At 40.7% G+C, this 14,081-nt stretch overlaps 1 protein-coding gene across 1 annotated transcript; it reads left to right on the top strand.

Annotated features, from left to right (window-relative positions):
* Positions 1–12,726: 12,726 nt before the first annotated feature.
* LOC109558420 (olfactory receptor 6C4-like) lies at positions 12,727–13,662 on the top strand. Its single transcript, XM_019959846.2, has one exon. The coding sequence runs from the start codon at positions 12,727–12,729 to the stop codon at positions 13,660–13,662; it is 936 nt and encodes a 311-aa protein (XP_019815405.2).
* Positions 13,663–14,081: the final 419 nt, after the last annotated feature.

Genomic DNA, 14,081 nt, shown 5'->3' with positions numbered 1-14,081 from the left:
AGGTATAACTAGAAGACTGACATATCTCCATCACATACCCCAGTAAATCCTATGGCTCACCCCCTGATGTGAATGTTCCCCACATTTAGAGACCAGTGACAGAGATCATGGACTTCCTGAGTCATTGATCTCAAACTAAAAGGGATGAGAGAAAATAATTCACAGAACTTCATAGATTTCTTCAGGGGAAAATCTCTTTTCTACACAACAAAATAACAAACCTGAGAGCATCATAGATCTGATCCTGGTGAGGCAACATTCAAGTGGCTTCCACATTGTTTTCAGATTCTCCTCATGGCCCTAGGCGAATAGTTAATTTCTGTGCAATTTACCTTCTTTATCAAAAAATGGGTGCAACAAACCTCATAGTATTTTATTTCTTGTCAGTCCCATCCCAGCAATCTATAGATATACCTATCACATGGCAAACACCAGAGATCAGTGTGAGAAAGGGGTCTGAGCACCTGAACAGACATTTTTCCAAAGAATATATACAAATGACCAACAAGTACATGAAAAGATGCCAACAGCACTAAACCTTAAGGAAATGTTAATTAAAACTTCAATGAGAGATCATCTTATATTTTTCAGAATGTCCATTATCAAAAAGACAAGAGGGAACAAGTGTTGGCAAGGATGTGGAGAAAAGAGAACCCTGGTACATTGTTAGTGGCGATGTAAGTGGTACAGCCACTATGAAAAACAGTATAGAGATTCCTCAATAAATTAAAAATAGAGCTAGCATATGAGCCAGCAATCCCATTTAAGGGCATATAGCCAAAGGAAACAAAATCACTACCTCTAAGAGATACCTGCACTCTCATGTTCATAGCAGGATTATTAACAATAGCCAAGGCACCTAAGCGTCCATCAACAGATGAGCGGATAAAGAAAATGTGGTCCATATATACTTTATTTTATGCATACTAAATTTTCAGAAAAGAAGGATATTCTGCCATTTGCAGTAACATAGATTAATTTGGAGGATATTATGCTAAGTGAAATAAGCCAGACAAAGACAAATACTATATGGAATACTTATACAAATACTTCTGAGGAACCTAAATAAAAAGTCCAACTCACAGAAACAGATTGCTGATTGCTGGTGGAAAGTAGAAGAGTTAGGAATAAGCTGATAAGAGATTTAATTGTAAGATGAATATGGTCTGAGTATTTAATGTATAACATGGTGACTATAGTTGATAATACTGTAGTATATAATCAAAATTTTAAAAGAATAGAACTTACACGTCCTCACAAAGGGAAAAAAAGTATTAATATGTGAAATAGAGGGTGTGCTAATAAATTGGATAGGGGGAATCCTTTCACAAAACATACATGTATCAAATCATCACCTTGGACACTTTAGAGTGAAACTGAAAATTGTTCAGTCATGTCTGACTATTTGCAACCCTATGGACTATACAGTCCATGGAATTCTCCAGGCAAAATACTGGAGTGGGTATCCATTCCCTTCTCCAAGGGATCTTGCCAACCCAGGGATCAAACCCAGGTCTCCCATATTACAGGCAGATTCTTTACTGGCTGAGCCACAAGGGACGCCCAAGAATACTGGAGTGGGTAGCCTATCCCTTCTCCAGGGGATCGTCCCAACCCAGGAATAGAATCAGGGTCTCCTGTGTTGCAGGCAGATTATTTACCAACTGAGCTATCAGGCAATCTGTCTAAATACCTTACAATTTTGTTTGTCAATTGTACCTCAATAAACCTGGGTGAGAGAAGAAAGTGGTCTGATGAAAAACAAAGAAGACATTCCCCATCTTTAATGTCCAGATGCAATGTCAAGCAATTTTTAATAAAGACTGAATATAAATGAAAATGGCCTCATATTACAAAACTGCATGCTACATAGGTGAGGAAGTAGGAGGTTTTTTTGGCCAATACAGACCTGAGACGATTCATATCTATACTGAGTAAAGAGGGAAGGTAAGTGATGAGATACACAGATGAACAAAAAGGTCCCTGAGCTCAGGTGTTTGTGGTCTTGCAAGGAAGACAGGCTCTATCCTTTATAACAGACCCTATGGAAATATACCAGGCAAGTGCTCAGTCACTAAGTCATGTTCAACTCTTTGCAACCCCATGGACTTCAGCCTGCCAGGCTCCCCTGTCCATGGGATTTTCCAGGCAAGAATACTGGAATGGGTTGCCATTTCCTCCTCCAGGGGATCTTCGTGACCCAGGGATCAAACCCACATCTCCTGGGTCTCCTGCAGTGGCCGGAGGATTCTTCACCACATGCCATCTGGTAAGCACCATACCAGGCAAAGACCATAAATTATGGGAAACGGGAGGAAGCAGTGAATTCAGCCTAGGGCTTACAGGGAAGGCTTCAAATAAGAGGTCTTAAGGGGACTTCCCCAGTGGTCCAGTGGTTAGAACTCTGAGGTTCCACGGTGGTGGACATGAGTTCCATCCTTGATCCAGGAACTAGAATCCCACATACACATTCAGCACAGTGTGGACAAAAATAAATAAAACTTGTTTAAAAAAATAAATCTTAAGCTAGATTTAAAGGATGAATAGGTGTGTGCAATTCTAAAGAGGCCTGGGAGAACAGCAAAGAATTCTTGTTTTGCTTATTTGCTTATCTATTTAATATATAAATATAATAATAATTGCTTTTTGAATATTCACCATGTGGCAATCACTGTTAAAATCTTTACAAGCATTATGTCATATCATCATCACAAATATCCTGTTACTATTCCTACTTTACAAAGAATACTTAATGAGTTTCTTGCATGGACATGCTATGATTAACTATTTCACCAAATTTAGCCTCTGTTCACTGATGCCAAATGGAAATATGGAGACAGAGTTTTGGATGAAGTAGAAAAAGAGTAGCTTTTATTGCTTTGCCAGTAGGCTAGTGCCCTCAAGACTGTGTGACTCACCCTGGAGAAGGTAGTGAGGAGTAGGGTGTGATCAGCTCATGGACAGTTCTGGGATTGGCCAGCATCAAGCTGCAGTTCTACATATCATCAACCTTCTAATTTCAGCCAGTCTAGGGTCTATGCTTGTCAGCAGTTTTCACCTGGATGGAGTCTGCTTCCTGTAAAAATAACAGGAAAGTGTGTCAGGCCTTTATCTATACCTTTCAAGGAACTGTGAGTTTGGAAACTCAGCTATGTGGCAGAATTATTGTCTAAATTGTTACCAGTTCCCCAGACTAATAGCTACTCTTTGTTTCTACATCTTCACATTTCCCAATCATTAACTCTTGAGTCAGCATTTTACTTCAGAAGACAAGGACACAGAGGCTTGTACACAGTTTCACTAGTATATCATCTTCATTAAATTGAGGACTGTGTTTCCCAGAATGCCCTCACCTGTATGGTCCCCCTACCTATAGAGTCAGCCAGAAGAAGAACTAGCAAGAGGTGTGAAAATAGCAAGTGATGCAGCATCACTCTGCAAGTTGTTTTGTAGCCAGATGAGGTGATGGACAGAGGAAGCTGTGGTCAGTGGGATTAAACCCATTTTAGTTCTTCTGTTCTTAGCAGAGGATTCTGTATAGACTTTCTCAGATGAAATAAAAGGAAGAAATGAAAGAAAAGAGGGAGGGAAGATGGGAGTGAGAGAGGACAATCACTGACATACAATAATTCTTTCAGGATTCTAAAGAAGGTGACATTTTTGGCTAGGGAAGGGCCTCTAGAAGCTTCTGCTCTACTTCCCTCAATCCATTGGGAGGCCTATCTGATGCTTCTATCTGCCCAAGATTGCTAATGTCTGATGTCTCTATCGGCCCTGGATTGCTAATGTCTGATGTCTCTATCTGCCCGGGCTTGCATGTTTCTGGCAAGGACATGAAATCTACAATGGCCAATCAGACCTTGGTGACTGAGTTCTTCCTCCAAGGCCTGCAGACACCAAAGGCTTCAGGTGGCAGTTTTCCTGCTCCTGCTGCTTGCCTACCTCATGACCGTGTCTGGAAACCTGGCCATCATCAGCCTGACCTTGCTGGACACCCGCCTGCAGACCCCTATGTATTTCTTCCTCCGGAATCTGTCCTGCTTGGAAATTTGGTTCCAGACTGTCATCGTGCCCAAGATGCTGCTCAACATTGCCACGGGAACTAAGACCATTAGCTTTGCTGGCTGAATCGCCCAGGACTTTTTCCACATCTTCCTGGGGGCCACGGAGTTCCTCCTCACAGCCATGGCCTATGACCGGTACATCGCCATCTGCCGGCCGCTCTGCTACCCCGTCCTCATGAGCAGCAGAGTCTACACGCGGCTTATCCTCACCTGCTGGTTGGCTGGATTCTCCCTCATCATCATTCCTCTCGTCTTCACCAGTCAGCTTCCATTCTGTGATACCCACATCAACCACTTCTTCTGTGACTATACACCTCTAATGGAGGTGGTCTGCAGTGGGCCAAAGGTGCTGCAGATGGTGGATTTTACCCCGGCCTTGGTGGCACTGCTTAGCACACTGGTGCTGATCTCCATGTCCTATGTCCAGATTATCCGGACAATTATCCGGATCCCCTCTGTCCAGGAGAGGAAAAAGGCTTTCTCCACCTGTTCCTCCCACATCATTGTGGTCACCATGTGCTACTATAAAGCCTTCTCCAGGCAAAGGGGTTGATCTCAATAAAGGAGTGTCTCTAATCAATGCAGTTATTGCCCCTCTTCAGAACCCCTTCATCTATACTCTCAGGAACCAGCAAGTGAAGCAAGTAGTAAAAGACTTGGTCAGAAAAATGACTGGGCTCCAAAATAAGTAGCAACCCTACAAGGCACCTTCCAGGGTGTGTAAGGAGTCGAGTCTCGCTCACTCCCGTTGCTTCTTCCTCCACAATCACTCTCAGATTCACTCTACCTCTGTATTTCAACACATAGTTCATGTGTCAAAGATGACCAGCTGTCAGAGACTGCAAGTGAGTAGTATATACTTTTTGCTTCTCTGTAGCCACCTACATTGGCTGTGCCCTCCCACACTGACATTGGGTTTGGCCATGTGGCTTGCTTCATACAAGTGACACTTTATGTTTGCACTGTTAGTTGCTCAGTCATGTCCAACTCTGCGAGCCCATGGATTGTAGCCCACCAGAGTGTCCGTGGAATTCTGCAGGCAACAAACTGGGGTGGGTAAGCCATTCCCCTCTCCAGGGGATCTTCCTGACCCAGAGATTGAACCCAGGTCTCCCTCATTGCAGGCAGATTCTTTACCATCTGAGCCACCAGGAAACTTTCAGAAACAAGAAGTCCTTGAAACCTACCACTATATGAACAAGCCTGAACTAACCTAGGCAAAATTTGCCCCCATCACCCTTGCAGATAAACTCACACACACAGACACACACATACACACATGCTCCCTGCCACCATGAAACAGAGCTGCCCAGCTGACAGTGGTCAAAGATACATGAATGAGCCCATCAAAGGCCAATAGAGAACCATCCAGATGAGCCCAGCCCAAATGGCCAACCCACAGAATGATGAATAAAATAAATGTGGCTGCTTTCAGCCACTAAGTATTAAAGTGCTTTATTAGTCAACAAAAATTCGTCAAGAAAAAGTAAGCATATATGGTAAACACACACAGTGTCCTGGTTCAGGATCTACCATTAAGAAGTGAGGGACAGAGAGTGATTACCCATATGAACTGTAGTTGGGATGATCAGGTCAGGAAGGAGGACCTGGTCTCTTCTCACCTATTGTCACAGACCATAGTTACCGAGAAATAGATTGTCTACAGGATGTATATTGAGACAGAGTTATTTATTTTTCTTCTGGGGCCTTCAGTGTCCTCGTCACAGGTAATCTGTCCCCTGAAATAAGACTCAGACAGGGAGGTTGGTAGATTTTGAAGGTCTTATCCCATGGAGCCTAACTTGAGCACATTCTCTGTGTAAAATGAGGTTTTTTAATTTCCCAGAAAGCTCAGGACCTTTCTCAACTCCCCCATACTCTCAACTCCCCCATACTCTCATCAAGGGCACTTCTGAGACATTGTTTTCCAGGGACTTTCTCACTCAAAATAAAGTTCTCTGATGAAGGTGATGGCCTACGGGAGAGAGACCCAGAGCTTCCCCATCTGGGTGTGTATTTCTCCGAAGCTGCAGGAAATGGTCAGGCAAGAGGAGGGTGTGCTAAATTGCCCACTTCCCAGGCTGAATCCATTTTTTTTTATATTTTTGACTACACTGGGTCTCTGTCACTGCCCACTGAATTGCTCTGGTGGGGTGCACGCAGTGGCCTCTCTTGTTGCAGAGCACGAGCTCTAGGGTGTGCAGGTTTCAATAGTTGCAGCTTGTGGGCTCTGGGTGTGTGGGCTCAGTAGTTATGGTGCACGGATTTAGTTGCCTGGATTCTTACTGTACCAGGGATTGAAGCCCTGTCCCCTGCATTGGCAGGTGGATTCTCCACCACTGGACCACCAGGGAAATCTCTGACTCAGTCTTAATTCCATTCGCCAAGCCCAATAAAGACAGACAACTAATGAGCCAGGTCCAAAGCAAACAAATGCAGTATGCTCCCACCTTGGCAGCTGCACCTTAAAGGCTAACACGCTGCATTGATACCTCTAAATCCATTTCACCTGCACTCCCAAGTTTTAAAGTGAAGGTTATTCCAGTGTGAGACCCCCACCAGGTCTGTGGAATGATGGGGAGAGGGACTGAGGACCCAGGACACAGTTTATAACATGTTCATGTAGAAGAAACCAGATGTTCAAGGCACAGAATCAATATTCTAGAGATAATCTGGTTAAATGGCTCTTTCCAGAGGGATTTTGTACCAAATGTTACACACCACACAAGTTACGAAACCTGAAAGGATTTCAATTCTCAAACAATGGAATCTCTGTCACGGGAATAATTTAGGCAAATAACTCCCTCTAGCGGGGTTTTGTGTGGTTTTGTTTTGTCTCATTTTGTTTTGTTTTATTTTAGAAAATGTTGAACACTGAAGGGAAGCACCCAGGGAACTCTGCTTAGAAACAATCCTCAGGAGAAGTCGTAAGGACTCTCTATAAAAATTAAAAGATCAGTATAAAATCCTTTTTTAAAAAAGTGATGATTGACCATACATCTACTCTTGTCTCAAAACTCAAAAGGGAAAAATAATAACTTGAAGTTTTCTTTTCCTCCCTTCCTAATAACAGGTACCAAGGCTGTCTCTGAAGGTGAGCATGGAGCTCAGAGCTGCTCTAACTTTTCATTCACTTTCAGTGTAGGAGAGATCATCTTTGTTTTCATCCTGGACAACACACCTCATTCTAGGCATGGGGGAGCAGAGGAAGGGAGAGAGAAAAGGATAAATAAAAGATAGGCAAGGAGGGGAACTTCCCTGGTAGTTCAGTGGCTAAGACTCCGCACTCCCAATTCAGGGAGCACTCCTAATGCAAGAGGCCTGGGTTTGATCCCTGGTCATGTTGATCCCACATGCCACCCAGTGGAGCCAAAATAAATAAAGAAATAAATATTGTTTTTAAGGAGTAGGAGAGAAATGGGAAAGAATGAGAGGGAGTAGGAATAATAGGAGGGAAGCGGGAGACAGAGAAATTCTAATCTTGAAACTCCTGTTTACAAATACATTTCAAGGTAGTCAAAGCATGAGTTCTCCAAAATTATTTCCCCTTGGAAATTTCCTTCTAAGTGTAATTTTTTTTATAACTTTTTGTCAGCACTAAGTAGCATGTGGGATCTTAGTTCCTTGACCAGGGATTGAACACACACCTCCCGCAATGGAAGCTCAGAGTCCTAACCATTGGACTGCCAGGAAAGTGCCTAAGTGTAAATTTTTTCAGCGCTTCATTTGAGGCATAAAATACATTTGTAAAGATGCAAAAAAAATGTTTTTGAAACTTTTATTTAAAAGGTGAATATCTCGACGTGATCTGGCCAAACAGATTGGATGCTTGGAACAAGTCCACTGAGCACAGATATCTATAGATTTTAGTGTTTCTAAAACCCTCTATGGTTTTCTGCTTGTACCCAGTTGAAATGGCCTTGGTTTGATTAAAATGATATCAAAATCTTCAAATTGTAGGACATAAATAATCAGCTATGGGAATTCACTATTATCTTCTATATTTTGTCTGTTTATAAAAATAAATATTTTCAATATATAAACATGAAATGGGTTGTATTTATGAAGCTAATGTGTTGGGGCTCAAGTGTGAAGTTTATGTCCCAGTATTTTAAAATTTTGTATTTAGACAGAAATCTCCTGGTGGAATAATTTATGAAAACCTATCCTTTGACTACCTTAAAATCTACTTGGAAACATCAGTTTCAAGATTACTGAATTCCTCTCTTCCTTTCTCTTTGGTTCAATTCAGTCATTCAGTCATGTTCAACTCTTCGTGACCTGTGGACTGCAGCATGCCCAGCTTCCCTGTCCTTCACCAACTCCCAGAGCTTGCTCAAATTCACGTCCATTGAGTCAGTGATGCCATCCAATCATCTCATCCTCTGTGGTCCTCTTCTCCTTCTGCCTTCAATCTTTCCCAGCATCAGGGTCTTTTCCAATAAGTCAGTTCTTCGCATCAGGTGGCCAAAGTATTGGAGCTTCAGCTTCAGCATTAGTCCTTCCAATGAATATTCAGGACTGATTTCCTTTAGGATTGACTGCTTTGATCTCCTTGAAGTCCAAGGGACTCTCAAGAGTCTTCTCCAACACCACAGTTCAAAAGCATCAATTCTTTGGCACTTCAGCCCTTTCTCTTTCCTCCTCCCTTTTCTCATCCTTCTCCTTCCCTCCCCCTCCCCCCACTCTCTTTCTCCCTCCCTCTCTCACTGTGGCTCTATCCCACCTTTTCTCACTATGGTCCAGCATCTTTGATTCTTTATCCACTGTGACATAGCCCTTTACGCCTGCCCCATAAAATCTAAATCTTCTTCCAACCTGACTGCATACAGTTAGCAAACTCAAATATGGTATAAGCACCCAGGAAAGAGATTCTAATTATGACAGCTTGGCCCTTCTGCTATCAAGTTCCAATCATCAGTGGTCAAGGAGTTACCCATTCTAGGATAAACCCAAGAAAGATTCTCTTAGGGGAATGTGGGCTTGGAAGAAATGATCCCACATATTGAATACAAAATAATCTCACTGTGTCAGCTTCTGACTGACCATATTTATCTCTTCTTTCACATGTTTACACCATCTTGGCTTCTTGCTTATCTTCTTGTCCTTTGCTTCTTTGAAAAATCCATTTCCGGTACCTCTCCTGCCTTGGTTTACACACCTTTGTCCTTCTGCCATTTCCATTAGCTTGTTTTATCTTTCCTACTGGGGATCTATGGGTTGGAAGACTCTTGGTCAGCTACATATTATCAGTCTCAAATCCATATTTACAGCTTTCATCTTTTAAGTCACTCTGCCTACAGCTAAAGAGTAAGCACTCATTCACCACAGAGAACAAAAGACAAACTTCATGATCTCATAGATTTACCTTAGACCAACCCTGAAAATAGAAACCATTCTTCTCACCAAACTCAAGAGGAAACTCCAATACCATTTGATCTCTTGACCAGAGTCAAGTGTAACGACACCATGGACCTCTCTTTCAATGATTCTGTGATCCTTGAAGATCAGTCTGCTATTGACTTTTCCATGTAAATGATCTATGGACTCCAAGTATATGAATAGAAGCCACCTAGGCTTCTGAGATGCAGAATCGAAAAGAAAATGGGTGAGAGAGACTTCCACTTCCCTCGTGGTCCAATGGTTGAGACTTTGCCTTCCAACATAGGGGATGTAGATTTCATCCCTAGTGGAGAACTCCGATCCTACATGCCTCATGGCCAAAAAACCGAAACATAAGACAGAAGCAATACTGTATCAAGTTCAATAAAGACTTTTTAAATTGTACACATAAAAAAAAAAAATTTGAAGAAAGAAAATGGGGAAGGAATATCAGGGAAGGTAGTTCAAGTCCATGGAGGAGAAGATAGAAGCATATATAACATCCTGCCTTTCATCAGAAAGCAGGAATCAGGGAACAGTGGCCCAACACAGGAAAGAAAGAATTTGCTCTGAAATAAATGCTAAACTCCCCACCCCCATGGTGAAACAGTGATGCCACTGACAGTAGGAAGCCAACCGTTTCTGCATTCCTCATGCTCCTGAAGAGGCACATGGCATGCTGTAGAATTAGGCAAACCAGCCCTCAGACACCAATAATTCAGAGTTCCTATTATGCGATGTTGGGAAAACTACACAACTTCTATGTTCTTCATTCCCTCATCTGCAAAATGGGTAAAATAATAACAGTAATAAGAATGATAACTTGTCTTCCATTTACTGTATTCCAAGCACTCTTCTAAGCACTCCACATCTATCAACACATTTAGTGCTTATGACAGATTTTTGTTCCAATTACTATTCTTATCCCCATTTAACAGATGAAGCAACTGAGGCACAGAGAGGCTAGAGAAACTTCTGAAGGTCACACACCTACTAAATAGGTGGGCCAAGAGCCTAAAAATAACAAATGCCTCAAATGTAGTGAGCATAAAGTGATAAAGAATGGAAATTAATAAAACTCTGCCCAGCTCAGGTAAAATGCTTGATAAACTAATGTTGCATTTTTATTATGATGATCACCATTATTGCTTCAGTTCCCACAAGACTTTTATCCTGTAACTGATGCCCATGTAACAGCCTCCTCATGGGTCTCTTTGGAGCATCTTTCTAGTTACCTGTCAAAAGTTAATTCCCAACATTATTTATTAAGGCTAATTAAAGTTTTCTTGACCTGGGCCCCCAGGGAAAAATTTATTCCCCAATGTCTCTGCTGAGTAAACTCAATAAAATATGTATCACTCAAACTGATAAAAAATTGTAAAGAAGTCCAGATCAAATGGAGGGAAAAAAAGAGACTGTGAGAAGTAAAATGTTCCTCTATTCTTCAAATAGTTTAAATAAGGTAGCAACTTCAGAAATTGTAGAACCAATCCTAAATGGGATCAACTTATAGAAAAGGCAGGAACAAGTGATTGATTAAAGGCAAAGGGAGCTAGAAACTATTTCTTTTCAAACTCCTGCCCAAGAAACCTGTATGCTTTGTGAGCAATCAGGGCATGGAGTAGTATTAGAAAAGTGGAATATGTGTTACATTTTATCTCACTTTCTTATCCACATCTGACTTCTCAATTTTGACTCTTCCTAACAGCATCCAGAGGTAAAATCCCTCAACATCTTTTCTGAGTGTCAAAAAGTGAGTATGTCCTCAGTTCATCAATATTATCATTTTATGGTGACAGATTATGAAATCCAACTGAATGTAATTTCTACTACTGTTTTTTACTGTTAAAAATCTCATTCAGGTTCATATTTTTATTTTTAGATTATGAATATGGGGATAAAGAAAAAGAGAAAGACTTTCATTTTGTGATCAGTGGCACTCCAAAAATAACTATCATTGACCATTTAAAATTCTTCCAGACATTTGGAAATATATGTATAAATTCCCAGTTTCTTACACAGGTAAAAATCACAATCTATACTTGTGATTGTGTTTACTTCCCTAGCAATATATTGTAAACTATGAAAGTCAGTACAAATAATTTTCCCATTTTATTCCAAATACAAAAGGTCACAATTTATGTATTTATTCACCTATTGAATAAGTGGAATTTTTATCTTTTACAATTTTTCTACATTACAATAATGAAATGAACTTCTCCAAACAATTATATACTCAGACTTGTGATTATATTTCTGTGAAATACAAATGTAAATTTCTCAATTATAATGTAGAAAAATTCTCCAAAGAGCAAAAAGTGAACAGAAGCCTGAGCCTCCCATTCAGAGGGTGACACTGCCTTGACATTAGAGTCCAGTGATCACAGTGGGCCAAGGGCAACAGGGACTTCCATTATGAACTAGTTATAGATAAGCACCCTTGAAGACCCTTAGTTCCTGTGATACTGGAAGATCAGAACAAAGATAAATGCCTAAAGTGATTCTTGACCCTAGCAGGTATTTTTCTGGGAGGAATCCATATCAGTCTGTAAGGGATCAGGCTGACTCTTTCATACTTTTCTTTAGCAGTAACATCTATGTCCTGAAAACTAAAAGAATGTAAGAAAGGCTCCTGGCCCAGTAAACATTACTCCCTGAATATTTAAACAGTATTTAAAGAATATTTAAAGAAAGCTTTCCTAGAACTATTGGCTAACTGTAATCTCTTCTATCAGTTAAAACCAGGAGAAAAAGTCTCATACAAAAAAGAATTCAATATTTCAGAGCTTTCTCCAAACCTGCCACCAGGCACAAAAGCCAGAATATAAAAATAGCTGTTCACTCCTGCAAAGCAAATAGATATGGGGGTGTCCGATATATTGAAGAAGACAGCAATGAAGCAAATGATCAAAACATTAACACTAAAGAAAGATGAAACATTCCTACAAGATCTTAGAGAAGGGTTTCATAGATAGGGGAAAAAGCAAAGAGTGGATAAACGGGTAAATTTTTATATGCAGAAGATGCATTATGGAGTGCCAGATGACTATTTCATTGCCTCAATAAAAAGGCTTCAAAAAGAAAGCTGCCTACATGGGAACCTGGGTAAACATATTTTGTGAATGGCCAGTTGAGACCAACAGACATTTTGTTAACTTAGAGGAATTTTCCATGAATAAATTTCAAGGGGAGCCCACATTCTCCCCTCAATATTCCTGAGCTTTGCTGCCCTTTTCATACCTCATTTCTCTTCTCAGTTTCACAGGCAGAATCATTAGCAATGAAAAACCGAACTTTGACAGAATTCATTCTGCTGGGACTAACAGACATCCCAGAGCTTCAAAGTATCATCTTCATACTTCTCCTCCTTACCTACATAATCAGTATCTTAGGAAACCTGACAATCATCACCCTCACACTACTGGACTCCCACCTCCACACGCCCATGTATTTCTTCCTCTGGAACTTCTCCTTCTTAGAAATTTTCTTTATATCCACTTTCACTCCTAGGCTACTATTCAGTATCTCAACTGGGAACAAGAGCATCAGCTTTGCTGGTTGCCTTACTCAGTATTTCTTTGTGATATTCTTTGGAGCCACAGAGTTTTACCTTCTGGCTGCCATGTCCTATGACCGCTATGTGGCCATATGCAAATCCCTACATTACACGACCATCATGAACAGCAGAGTCTGCATCCAGCTAGTCCTCTGCTCTTGGCTGGCTGGATTTCTCATCATCCTATCCCCAATCATCATGACCAGTCAACTGGACTTCTGTGCCTCCAATGCCCTGAATCATTATTTTTGTGACTATGGACCCCTCATAGAAATATCTTGCTCAGACACAAGACTCCTGGAGCTGGTTGACTTCATCTTAGCAGTTGTGACGTTGGTGCTCACTCTGATGCTGGTGATTCTCTCCTACACAAACATCATCCAGACCATTCTAAGGATCCCTTCTGCTCAGAAAAGGAAGAAAGCCTTTTCCACATGCTCATCCCACATGATTGTCATCACCCTCTCTTATGGCAGCTGCATCTTCATGTACATAAAACCTTCAGCAAAAGATGGAGTTGCCTTCAATAAGGGAGTCGCCATACTCAATACATTAATTGCCCCTTTATTGAACCCATTCATTTACACTCTAAGGAATAAACAAGTAAAAGAAGCCTTCAGTAATGTGGCCAGAAAAATAGCACATCTTTATTCATTTTAGTGGCCTCAAAATCAAGGGAAATTTTGAATGATTCATAAAGTTATGCCAACTGATAATTTGACCTTATGATAACTCCTTTTGTTAAAACTGTTTCTCAGATAAACTGACTGAAAACACATATCAAAATTTAGTTCTACATCTGTCAGCAAGAGAAAGGTATTCAAAGAAGGCCAGTTCAGATAATTTATTTCCTATAGATATCTTTTAATAAAGAAGGAAAATAATATCTTAAGAGTACATATAAAACAGAAGTGTCTGATTAAAAATTGCTTTACTTGTCACAAATCTAGTGATCAGGTGAATGACTATATCTACCTTACATGAAGGGCTCTTAGTCTTATCAATCACTATCAAAAAGTTATAAATATATTGTGTCAGAAATTCCTAGATACTTCCCAGAAGAGATTATTCATGATGCC

The sequence above is a fragment of the Bos indicus genome, chromosome 5, assembly GCF_029378745.1.
Source record: "Bos indicus isolate NIAB-ARS_2022 breed Sahiwal x Tharparkar chromosome 5, NIAB-ARS_B.indTharparkar_mat_pri_1.0, whole genome shotgun sequence".
NCBI lineage: Eukaryota > Metazoa > Chordata > Mammalia > Artiodactyla > Bovidae > Bos > Bos indicus.
Note: the sequence above shows the minus strand (reverse complement) of the source record. Positions and strands in the feature narration are given on the sequence as shown.